At 45.1% G+C, this 13,009-nt stretch overlaps 1 protein-coding gene across 3 annotated transcripts in view; it reads left to right on the forward strand.

Annotated features, from left to right (window-relative positions):
- Positions 1 to 12,258, forward strand: part of LOC129813946 (protein unc-13 homolog A-like) — a 101,346-nt gene extending 89,088 nt beyond the window's left edge. For all 3 annotated transcript variants that reach the window (XM_055866606.1, XM_055866607.1, XM_055866608.1), the window contains exons 34-42: positions 20 to 163; positions 3,485 to 3,608; positions 4,913 to 4,969; positions 5,535 to 5,615; positions 5,805 to 5,952; positions 6,541 to 6,597; positions 7,248 to 7,340; positions 7,656 to 7,815; positions 7,915 to 12,258. In XM_055866606.1, the coding sequence (XP_055722581.1) occupies positions 20 to 163; positions 3,485 to 3,608; positions 4,913 to 4,969; positions 5,535 to 5,615; positions 5,805 to 5,952; positions 6,541 to 6,597; positions 7,248 to 7,340; positions 7,656 to 7,815; positions 7,915 to 8,206 (1,156 nt within the window). In that variant the 3' untranslated portion in view covers positions 8,207 to 12,258. The remainder of the gene's footprint in view (positions 1 to 19; positions 164 to 3,484; positions 3,609 to 4,912; positions 4,970 to 5,534; positions 5,616 to 5,804; positions 5,953 to 6,540; positions 6,598 to 7,247; positions 7,341 to 7,655; positions 7,816 to 7,914) is intronic.
- Positions 12,259 to 13,009: the final 751 nt, after the last annotated feature.

Consider the following 13,009-nt stretch of genomic DNA (forward strand, 5'->3'; position numbering starts at 1 on the left):
TGTGTCTATCTGTATATAGTTTTCAGCCCCAGATTGAGGAAAATGTAAAGCAGATGGGAGATATCTTGGGCCAGGTGAAGGGACAGACTGTTACAGACAACAACAGCGTGGCCGGAGACGCAGACAACGTCCTGCAGCCCATCATGGACTTCCTCGACACCAAGTGAGACACAGAGACCGAGCCGCGCGCACACACACACACACACACACACACACACACACACACACACACACACACACACACACACACACACACACACACACACACACACACACACACACACACACACACACACACACACACACACACACACACACACACACACACACACACACACACACACACACACAAGTATGTTGTGGCTCACGAAGCACTTCAAAGATGCCAAATTTGTCACATACACTATATGACCAAAGGTATGTGGACACCTGCTCGTCGAACATCTCATTCCAAAATCATGGGCATTAATATGGAGTTCGTCCCCCGTTTGCCGCTATAACAGCCTCCACTCTTCTGGGAAGGCTTTCCACTAGATGTTGGAACATTGCTGCGGGGACTTGCTTCCTTTCAGTCATAAGAGCATTCGTGAGGTCGGGCACTGATGTTGGGCGATTAGGTCTGGCTCGCAGTTGGCGTTCCGATTAATCTCAAAGGTGTTCGATGGCGTTGAGGTCAGGGCTCTGTGCAGTCCAGTCAAGTTCTTCCGATCTCGACAAACCATTTCTGTATGGACCTTGCTTTGTGCACAGGGACATCATGCTGAAACAGGAAAGGGCCTTCCCCAAACTGTTGGCACAGAGATGGAAGTACACAATCGTCTATAATGTCATTGTATGCTGTGGCATTAAGATTTCCCTTCACTGTAACTAAGGGTCCTAGACCAAACCATGAAAAACAGCCCCAGACCATTACTCCTCCTTCACCAAACTTTACAGTTGGCACTATGCATTGGGGCTGGTAGAGTTCTCCTGGCATCCACCAAACCCAGATTTGTGTGTCGGACTGCCAGATGGCAAAGTGTGATTCATCACTCCAGAGAACGCATTTCCACTGCTCCAGAGTACAACTTTACACCACTCCAGCCGACGCTTGGCATTGAGCATGGTGAACTTAGGCTTGTGTGAGGCTGCTCGGCCATGGAAACCCATTTCATGAAGCTCCTGACGAACAGTTCTTGTGCTGAAGTTGCGTCCAGAGGCAGTTTGGAACTCAGTAGTGAGTGTTGCAATCGAGGACAAAGGATTTTTACATGCTACGTGCTTCAGCACTTGCCGGTCCCATTTGGTTGCCTTTGTTTGGCCTACCACTCGCGGCTGAGCCATTGCTGCTCCTAGACATTTCCACTTCATATTAACTGCGCTTACAGTTGACCGGGACAGCTCTAGCAGGGCAGACATTTGACGAACTGACTTGTTGGAAAGATGCTATCCTATGACTGTGCCACGTTGAAAGTCACTGTTTGTCTGTGGAGATTGCATGGCTATGTGCTAAATTTTATACACCTGTCAGCAACGGGTGTGGCTGAAATAGTAGTTAGGGCTAATAATTTGAAGGGGTGTCCACATACTGTTGGACATGTAGTGTATTGGTCACATACAAGTCTCTGAAGTCAAACAAGACATTCAGATTATAATGGGGAGGTCCATGTAATAATCCTAACGCTAACTACTATCCCCAGCCCTAACGCTAACAACTAGCCCCAGCCCTAACCCTAACTACTATCCCCAGCCCTAACGCTAACATTAATCCTTGTCCTAACCGTAAACTTAACTCTTACACTAGCCTTAACCCTAGCCCTTATTCTAACCCTAACCGTAACCTTAGCAAGCAGTTGCTTATAAACAGATAATTTGTTGATAGTCCATCTGTTGATGTTAGCTGGTCATACTATCTGGACTATCCAAATAAAGTGTGACCCCATTAATTTCCTTCCTTTTTGCTACTTTTATCAGTACGGTCTAGTTTAATAGATGTATCTATAACAGTCAATCCATACTTTAGTGTCAAAAGGTATTGTAACCTAATAAACTACTCAAAATACACACAACATGACAATAAAAACCCATGAACATATTTCATTGACAATCGTGTCACCTTCCATCCTTGTCTAGACAAGCTGGTAAAGTAGGCAGCTGTCTCGTCTGGTAAAGTAGGCAGCTGTCTCGTCTGGTAAAGTAGGCAGCTGTCTCGTCTGGTAAAGTAGGCAGCTGTCTCGTCTGGTAAAGTAGAGCAGCTGTCTCGTCTGGTAAAGTAGACAGCTGTCTCGTCTGGTAAAGTAGAGCAGCTGTCTCGTCTGGTAAAGTAGGCAGCTGTCTCATCTGGTAAAGTAGGCAGCTGTCTCATTTGGTAAAGTAGGCAGCCGTCTCGTTTGGTAAAGTAGGCAGCCGTCTCGTCTGGTAAAGTAGTCAGCCGTCTCGTCTGGTAAAGTAGGCAGCTGTCTCGTCTGGTAAAGTAGAGCAGCTGTCTCGTCTGGTAAAGTAGGCAGCTGTCTCGTCTGGTAAAGTAGGCAGCCGTCTCGTTTGGTAAAGTAGGCAGCCGTCTCGTTTGGTAAAGTAGGCAGCCGTCTCGTCTCGTAAAGTAGGCAGCCGTCTCGTCTGGTAAAGTAGGCAGCTGTCTCGTCTGGTAAAGTAGAGCAGCTGTCTCGTCTGGTAAAGTAGGCAGCTGTCTCGTCTGGTAAAGTAGGCAGCCGTCTCGTTTGGTAAAGTAGGCAGCCGTCTCGTTTGGTAAAGTAGGCAGCCGTCTCGTTTGGTAAAGTAGGCAGCCGTCTCGTCTGGTAAAGTAGGCAGCCGTCTCGTCTGGTAAAGTAGGCAGCCGTCTCGTTTGGTAAAGTAGGCAGCCGTCTCGTTTGGTAAAGTAGGCAGCCGTCTCGTCTGGTAAAGTAGGCAGCTGTCTCGTCTGGTAAATTAGGCAGCCGTCTCGTTTGGTAAAGTAGGCAGCCGTCTCGTTTGGTAAAGTAGGCAGCCGTCTCGTCTGGTAAAGTAGGCAGCCGTCTCGTCTGGGGCCCTGATAGAAGGATGCTGGTTGAGAGTCAGAAGCAGGCCAGGCTGTGAATGTGATGTAAGGGTGACACAGTCACAACAATATTGGAGTTGGCCTGAAAAAGCTTGTAGCAATACAATCACAGCGAGGTTTTGGAACATATGATTGTTGCTGCAAATTGGACAACCTGAGGGGATGGTGTTCAGCAGATGTTATATCCACGTACATGATCTATATAGTCGATTCAATGGGGGAAACAAAGGGTTTTTCCAGTGTACATCAAGGAAACCCTGTGATGTTAAACTGTAAGGGGTTTGTTATACTGATGTTAAGGAAAGTGGTGAATAATTCATTGCTAATAAACAGTTAAAGTTGTTTGGCTGTAGATGGTTTCTGCAATCTGTTGAAGATTAAACAGGTTGAAAATGCACACACACACACACTCACTCCCTCTCTCTCTCTTCTTCTGCATGGGTGTACTAAGATGTATTCTCTCCTCTCTAGTCTGTCGCTGTTTGCTAAGATCTGTGAGAAGACTGTGCTGAAGAGAGTGCTGAAGGAACTGTGGAAACTGGTCATTAACACTATGGAGAAAAGCATTGTGCTTCCACCGTTCACAGACCAGTCGGTGAGTAACACACACGTATACACACACGTATACACACACACACATTTTCTTATGTCTAAAAACCTGAGCATAATTCTCTTCCATACATTCTCTCTGCTTCCAGTCTTTAAAAATGATTTTCCATAGTATAATACAGTATCTACCATTCATTTAGAAATATGAAGTTGTGAACGTACTCTTTGGCTAGAATAAGATGTAGAGGACTCCTGGTTGTTGAGATGGGCCTGTGCAGTTTCACTGACCCCCTCTCTCTCGCCATTGCCCCACCCTCTCCTCCTCAGGTTATAGTAAGTACTGTGTGTGTTTGTGTGTCTGTGATGTGTGTGTGTGTGTGTGTGTGCGTGCGTGCGTGCGTGCGTGCGTTCTCGCGTGAATGAGTGTGTGTGTGTGTGTTTCTCCCTGTATGATGTCTGTCAGCACAGACACACGGAGTCCTCTGCTACCTGTGACATCACTCCTCTTGTCCCCCATGCTACTCAGTGTAACCCCCTCCCTGTCTCAGATTTATCCCCAGCCCCTAGGCCTACTTGTATAACTCCAGAAGGATTGGGTTGTTGTAAGCAGTAAGGCTAACACCTATCCACTCCCTCCAGATCTACATGAGTGACTAGTGGATAGGAGGAGAGGGATTGATTTGAGTGCATTGTATAGTGTCATTATCAAACCCTGTCTGTATGTTAGAAATGAAATGAGCATGGTGCACGGCTGAGCCATGGAATACCTGACCTGGTGCCACTGTAATACAGCACCTTTCCTCCCCGTTAGTTCCCTTTCTCCTCTTCCTCCCCCCTTAGTCCCCTTTCTCCTCTTCCTCCCCTCCTTATCCCATATCTCCTCTTCCTTCCCCCCTTAGTCCCCTTTCTCCTCTTCCTCCTCTCTTTAGTCCCCTTTCTCCTCTTCCTCCCCTCCTTTACCTGTCTCATATTTTTCTCCTTGTCACGTTTTTCTTTTAGAAGGAACATGTCCTTCCACTACAGTGTTGCCTGTATGTCGAATGGATTGGAGGTTACCACACAATCCCGTACTGGATTTGAAACCTCTCCTGCACATGTCTTTTCCCCCGATTCTTTATTGTGACATGTTTAACTACATGTATGTGTAATTTGTACTCTCCTCATCTTCAAACAACTCTCGCCCTCCTCATGCTCTGCTCTCTGCACCACCTCCCCAACCCTCTTCCCCCTCTTCTCTCACCACCATCATCCTTCTCTCTCATCATCCTTCTCTCTCTCTCTCTCTCTCTCTCTCACTCACTCACTCTCACTCTCTCTCTCTCTCTCTCTCTCTCTCTCTCTCCATCACAGGGCACTCAGATGATCTTTAATGCAGCTAAGGAGTTGGGTCAGCTTTCCAAGCTCAAGGTAATGATGATGACATATTAGGATTTGTTCCTTTATGATGACACATTAGGATGAGTTCCTTTATGGTGACACATTAGGATGAGTTCCTTTATGATGACACATTAGGATGAGTTCCTTTATGGTGACACATTAGGATGAGTTCCTTTATGATGCCGCATTAGGATGAGTTCCTTTATGATGATGCATTAGGATGAGTTCCTTTATGATGACGCATTAGGATGAGTTCCTTTATGATGATGACATATTAGGATGAGTTCCTTTATGGTGACACATTAGGATGAGTTCCTTTATGGTGACACATTAGGATGAGTTCCTTTATGATGGCGCATTAGGATGAGTTCCTTTATGGTGACACATTAGGATGAGTTCCTTTATGATGCCGCATTAGGATGAGTTCCTTTATGGTGACACATTAGGATGAGTTCCTTTATGATGACGCATTAGGATGAGTTCCTTTCTTGATTTCTACAGCACGTTTCATATAAAATGCAGGCCTGGGGTGTATTGTGTCGTATTAACTACATTGTTGCATTAACTCTGTTGTCTGTTTCCCGGTACACTGCAGGAGCACATTGTGAGAGAGGAGGCCAAGGCTCTCTCCCCTAAACAGTGTGCCATCATAGAGCTGGCATTGGACACCATTAAGGTACCGTATACTACATGTACAGTATGTAAAATGTGTACTATGCAGTAAGTAGTATGTCTGATACTGAATGATGCTTCATAACTTGTTATAAGCATGTCCGAGCCTTTGGGATGTCTTATAACAAGGGTTATACTATGTTACATCTCTCTAAGGATAAATAACAATGCCTGTTGACCTCTGCCCCTGCAGCAATACTTCCATGCGGGTGGTGTGGGTCTGAAGAAGACGTTCCTGGAGAAGAGTCCTGACCTGAAGTCTCTGCACTATGCCCTGTCCCTCTACACACAACACACTGACAAGCTCATCAGGAAGTTTGTCCTTTCACAAAACGCTCAGGGTACGTCACACCCTCTGTCTCTGTCTGCCTGGCTAGTGGTCTGGTTGGCTGTCAGGTTGGCTGCCTGGCTAGTGGTCTGCTTGGCTGTCTGGTTAGTGGTCTGGTTGGCTGTCTGGTTGGCTGTCTGGTTGGCTGTCTAGCCAGTGGTCTGGTTGGCTGTCTGGTTGGCTGCCTGGCTAGTGGTCTGGTTGGCTGTCTGGTTGTCTGCCTGGCTAGTGGTCTGGTTGGCTGTCTGGCTAGTGGTCTGGTTGGCTGTCTGGTTGGCTGCCTGGCTAGTGGTCTGGTTGGCTGTCTGGTTGGCTGCCTGACTAGTGGTCTGGTTGGCTGTCTGGCTAGTGGTCTGGTTGGCTGTCTGGCTAGTGGTCTGGTTGGCTGTCTGGCTAGTGGTCTGGTTGGCTGTCTGGCTAGTGGTCTGGCTGGCTGTCTGGCTAGTGGTCTGGCTGGCTGGCCCGTCTGTCTGGCTAGTGGGCTGGCTGGCTCGCTGGCTGCCTGTGTGTCTGATCTATTTTTTAATGCTAACTGTCATTGTGAAATGTGTTAAAAGAATACATCCTATTGAGGTGTCTTCTCTCCCTCTCTCACTGCTAGTCCATGGAGGGAAGGGGGTCAGGTATACCCTCAACGAAGACACATTACCAGAAAAGGGTAAGTGCCTGTGACCGTGCATACCCCCACCCACCCCTCCATTTCTTCCTCCCTCTCCTTCTCTCTACACCTATCCATTTTAAACAGTTGTTTTCAGGAGAAGTACCCTCAATTAGTGAATTACAGTCTTGTCTGCAATCCTGTAGCTTGATCTTAACCCTGGTATTAAACCTTGCTCAGCTAAGCCCTGTTCATCTCGTTACCGAGAGGTGTGTGTATATGTGTGTTTGTTTTAGTACTAATCGTTCCGTTCTGAGCAGAACCCCTATTTTTTTCTAAACCGGTTCGATCCCCCAAAAAGTAACAGTTCATAGAGCTGATTTTCCTTCATTTTTTAAATTTGTGAAATCAACAACATTTTTACATTTAGCTCAGAACGATCAAAATGTTTCTCTCTCACTCACACACACACACACACACACACACACACACACACACACACACACACACACACACACACACACACACACACACACACACACACACACACACACACACACACACACACACACACACACACACACACACACACACACACACACACACACACACAGCCAGTCACTGTCTGAAACACTGGGGGGGTCAGAGGGCTATGGTCAACAGCAGTGATCTCAACTCTGATGTGGCGGTTAACTCTTGACCTCTGGCAGGGTCGGGAGTGGAGGAGCCAATCGGAGAGGTGGTAATGCACGTGGAGATCTACACCCATCCCAACACTGGAGAACACAAGATCACTGTGAGAGGTGAGAGAGGAAGCCATGGCGGGAGGGGCTGAGGGGGGGAGAGAGGGATCGATGGAGGGGCTGAGGGCGAGGGGGGGCGGGGGGGGGGGGGGGGGGGGGTGTAATGGGGAACGGGAGTGCGTAAGGTAGGGGTGATGATGGGCTTTACATGCGTTCTAATTGCACTAGACTTGAGCTTCTTTGAAATGCACTACAAACTAGCTACATGTCATCTCTGCTCATCTTCTTCAAACAACCCTCCTCATGCACCTCTTTCTGCACCTCTTTCCCAACCCTCTTCCCCCTCTTCTCTCATCACCCTTCTCTCTCTCTCAGTGATTGCTGCTAATGACATTAAGTGGCAGACACAGGGGATATTTCGTCCCTTCGTGGAGGTCTACATCATTGGTCCCCACCTCACTGACAAAAAGAGGAAGCACGCCACCAAGTCCAAGAACAACAGCTGGTCGCCCAAGTTCAACGAGACCTTCCAGTAGTGAGTATATCAGGTTTCTTTCTGGTGTGTGTGTGTGTGGGGGGGGGGTCTGTGTGTGTGTGCGCTATCTAACAAACCTCTCCTCTGTCTCCTCTCCAGTTCCTTGGGCAGTGAGTTGGGTCCGGAGGGCTATGAGCTGCAGGTGTGTGTGAAGGACTACTGCTTCGCCAGGGAGGACCGTACGGTGGGCATGGCCCTGATGCAGTTGAAGGACATGGCCTCCCGGGGAAGCATGACGTGCTGGCTCCCCCTGGGGAAGAGGGTCCACATGGACGAGACGGGCCTGACGGTACTGAGGATCCTGTCCCAACGCAACAATGACGACGTGGCCAAAGAGTTTGTCAAGCTCAAGTCAGACCAGCGCTCTGCCGAGGAGGGACGGGCGAGCTGAGAGGGAGAGTAGAAATGGGCCTAGTGATCAAGATACTGATTTAGACACACACACACACACACACACACACACACACACACACACACACACACAGAGTTACTAATACAATACTGGCATGTTTATATCATATAAACACAGTCATGAACACACTAATAATCTCTAATCACATAATGATTATCACATGTACACAAACACAGAGGTGGCCAACAGTTCCTTCTGCCATAGATGTATTTTGAACACCTGTCAATGAACCAATCAATTTATCAATCAATTTTTACTGCTCTCTCTCTCTCATTATCTCTCTTTCACTCTTGCATATTACACATTTTATATATATTTAATGCAGAAATGTGAGAAACAAATATCACCGGATGAGTTATGGTGGAGTTATAGAGACAGATGACTTTGCACTTTGACCTCTCGGCATGTTCAGGAGAGCAGCCCTAAACCCCAACTCTTACTTCTCCATCTGTTCCTATTAGTCTGTCTGTGGGTTTATCAGTGTGTCGTTCTCTTTCGCTCTCTTTCCTTTTCTCTATGTTGTGCTCAGTCTTCCTGTCATGTGATGTGCTCTGGGTAGAAGTAGACCTCAGTGACAGATCTAGGATCAGCTTACACAGTTGTCCTGGCTTTGCCTGTTGGGGAGGGGGAAATGTAACATTGATCTTAGATCAGCGTCTGGGTGCAGCTTCATCCTACCTCGTGTGATGATGTACTTCCTGCATGTTGAACCTAATTCTCAGAACACTGTGATTAATTAGCTGATACCACGGCAACAGCTGTACAGACCCCGCCCCCCACGGACACTTGACACCTTATACCTGTGTGCACGGTGCATATAACCTGGTATAATAAGGGTTAACATAATAATAACCTTTGTAACCATGAAGAAAACTACTATCCAGTAAAAAACTAAGTGAGAAAAGAAGAATGTGCCGACGTTTGATATGAATGTGTATTTTGGATGATTGTAAGATACGCCAGTCTTTCACATGGGTTGAGGTTAGCCTAGGTTTGGATCAGAGTTGTTGGATGTCAGCGTGTTAGGAACACACCATATGGCCATGTTGCATATAGACACTGAGATGGTGCCGCAGACCCAAACATGTACCTTTTGAAGATGGTCTGCTCTTTTTACATACTCACCCACCCTAGCAATGGCCCTGGCCTGACATTACTATAAAGGAGTAATACTAGCCAATAGATGGTTGATTCAACCCCTCATAAACCCCCTTCTATGTTCCCTTGAAAGTGCACAAATACTGCAAAGGGCTACAGGACCAGCAGACATAAACATTACTGAAGGGACACACTGCCTGGTCACTCCACCCATCTGTGTTTGTGAGAATTTAATAAATATGTTTTCTGTGCTATGGGCCATAAGATAAAACTAACCCATAGGCCACTATATACAGTGAGCTCCAGAAGTATTGGGACAGTGACACACGTTGTTTTGGCTCTGTACTCCAGCACTTTGGATTTGAAATGATACAATGACTTTTAATTTAGAAACTTTTTGTACATAGTCCCCCCATTTTAAGGGACCAAATGTATTGGGACAAATTCACTTATATTGGTATTAAAGTAGTTAAAAATTAAGTATTTGGTCCCATATTCCTTGCACGTAATGATTACATCATGCTTGTGACTCTACACATTTGTTGGATTCATTTGCATGTTTGTGTTTCAGATTGCTAAATGCTAACATCCTGTGCTATTGTAAAGGTGAGAGGTCAGCATGTCTTGGGGGTATGATATTTGTGTGTCTGTAACTTTCTCACTCATCATTATTCACAATTAATTCAGGATTAGCCATAGCATCTATATTCATGTAGAAGTGTTTAGAAACATATTATATTCTTATTTACAATAAAAGTGACTCTAAAATGAAACAATATATTATTTACCAATTTATATTGGGCACAAAATTATCTGAAACAACCAAAACAAACCACAAATGGATCCAACAAGCTTGTAGAGTCACAAGCTTGATGTAGACATTGGGTACTAGGCATATGGGACCAAGTACTACACTTTTGACTACTTTAATAAATGTGAAAGTGAATTTGTCCCAATACTTTTTGTAATTTCTAAATGGTTCACCCGATATGGATGACAATACCTTAAAAGTAAAGCTGACAGTCTGCACTTTAACTTCATAGTCATTGTATCATTTAAAATCCAAAGTGCTGGTGTACAGAGCCAAAACAACAACAAAATGTGTAACTGTCCCAATACTTTTGGAGCTCACTGTACACCATAAGGTCACTACAGAGCAACTGCATGGTTTCTCTGACTGCCTTTTCAATCATCTGATTCTGTGTTTTTAAGGCAATACCTATTTGTCTGTTTTGACAATTTGGCCCTGCATTTCTCTGAGGATAAGCTTTAGCCCGTTTTGGAGTATGGCTGTGTGTGTGTCTGTCTGTGTCCGTCTTTTCTGTCCTACCTGATTTCTGGGCTCAGGGTTTATTTGTGGTATGTAGAGGCAAGCAATATAACCCCAACGTAATCACTGGAGACCTGTGGCATGCCCAGGAATTCCAACTGCAATACCATGATCCAAGGAGTGGAATGCCAATCCCACATTTTCATTGGACCACTGAGTGGGAAATTCCTTGTTATAATGGACTCATCTCAATTTCCTTCTCATAGGACATGTGTGTGTTTTGCTTGGCATACTGGGAAATACTTTGGGAATACTGTACATTGGAGAGAATGAATTTCGGCTTACATTAAGACCTCTCCTATCTGCTGTTCAGTCAGCTCCTGGTCTGACTTTTCCAGAGGATGACTTTGCAGAGATTGAGATGAATGGACCAACTCAAATGGACCAGCTAGTGTTTTTCAAAGACTTGTGTTGGCTAGTAGAAGTGTCAACGCCCAAGCCATCGTAGTAGTTTAATAATACCACATCAAGCCATCGTAGTAGTTTAATAATACCACATCAAGCCATCGTAGTAGTTTAATAATACCACATCAAGCCATCGTAGTAGTTTAATAATACCACATCAAGCCATCTATATATCAACCACCCACTCAGCATATAAAGACTTATCTTATTGTAAAAAAAATCTGTTGATGTGCCCGTGAGCAAGGTACTTAAACCTAATTTGCTCCAGGGGCGCCCTACCCAACCCTTCCCGTTCTCCACCATGGCTGACTGTAAAACAACACATTTCACTGGCTCTCTCCAGTGTCACAATATAGTTTTTTATTACTTTTCTTTTTTACAATGCAAATGCCATATGGGTGTTGGCACAAAATGCTTGTATTGTGACGTTTGTGCTTGTTGTACACGAGTTTGAATCAACTCTAGAGCTTCTGCTGCTATTTTCATGGCTAGAGAGCAACATGGACTGTGTCATGTTGCATTGTGGAGGGAGAGCTAATACATTGCTGTTCTGTTTTTGTTTTTATCTTCTGAGCTTCTGTTTAACCAAAGGCAAGGCTTCTGAATGTCATTTCACATCACATGATCATGACAGCTGACAGTACTGCTAGTGGTGCTTCTGAAAGTACATGTATCACTTAATTTAACTCCAATAACCTGCTGTTTCTTACCACTCATAGAAAGACTGCACACACACGCACATATACACACACACTAACATATGCGCAAGCACAAAAGGGCACACGTGAGATGATGACATGCATGCACGCCACCACATCTCCATGGAGACCAAGTGATGCCCACCCTGTGAATAAAAACAAACACCAGTGCATGAAGGGAAAATTAACTTTATCGTGCCAGCACGCGTCTCTTTAATGTTACCAATAATGGGATTTTTTCTCTTTTCATTTGAATACCTATGTAATGATAATGAATTATAACATTTTATTTTTTAAAAGGCTTGTGAATACATACAAATATTTAACCAATATGAATGTAGCGTGTACACGGAATTCGCATGAGAGAATTATTTTCTACTGAGGATGTTTCTAATTTGTTTATTATCATTACGATTGATTGTTCTTTATCTAGAATGAAGGTGGGTTAGAATGCAGCCTGGTTGTGAACTGCTTCCTATTAAAAGGCCATTTGTGTCTAACTGCCATTTTCTGTACTTTATTCTCTCCTCTATTAGAGCATCTCTGACGCGCAGTGATCACATGTAAAAAGACACTGTCCTTCCTATGTACTGTCCTACTAAATCTATCTACTGTTTCCAGAACCTGTCTGCTGGAAACTGCAGCTGCATCCCGTCTGAATGGGAGAGCTTTGGCAGTATGCCCCCCCCGATCGTTCATAAACCATGGTGGATATCTACTGCCATCATGTGGTGGAATGAGAGATGACAACGTGCCCAACTTGGGATAAAAAAAGGGATAGTTCACCCATATTTAAAAGCTACTCGTTTCATTACCTTGAAAGCAGTCTATGGACATTCATGCTTCAGTTTTGATAAACATAGCCCCTGTCCTCAATTTCCAAACCACCCAAAATAAGCATTCTTAAATGTCATGCCCTATCCCAGGGTTATTCAAAACTTACCCTACGAGGTGCGTTCAGTTTGATTGAACGTTTGCTACGTTGCAGAGCGGTTTGTAATGAGAAACACGTTTTCGTACGTTCTTGAACAGAGATACCTTTGCTCCGTTCGGTGGGTGTCCCTTGAAGCAATGAGTGATGTATTTAAAGGGCAACTCTTCCCGTTTTCAACTGGTCATTCGGTACAGCACCGTTCAATTGAACGTTCTATTACGCTATGTACTGAGCCCTTGTTATGTTATTTCTGATAATTGCACCCACCTGGTGTTCCAGGTCTAAATCTGATTAGAGGGGAAGAACAACTCAGTTTA

This window comes from Salvelinus fontinalis, chromosome 17 (genome assembly GCF_029448725.1).
Source record: "Salvelinus fontinalis isolate EN_2023a chromosome 17, ASM2944872v1, whole genome shotgun sequence".
Classification (NCBI taxonomy): domain Eukaryota; kingdom Metazoa; phylum Chordata; class Actinopteri; order Salmoniformes; family Salmonidae; genus Salvelinus; species Salvelinus fontinalis.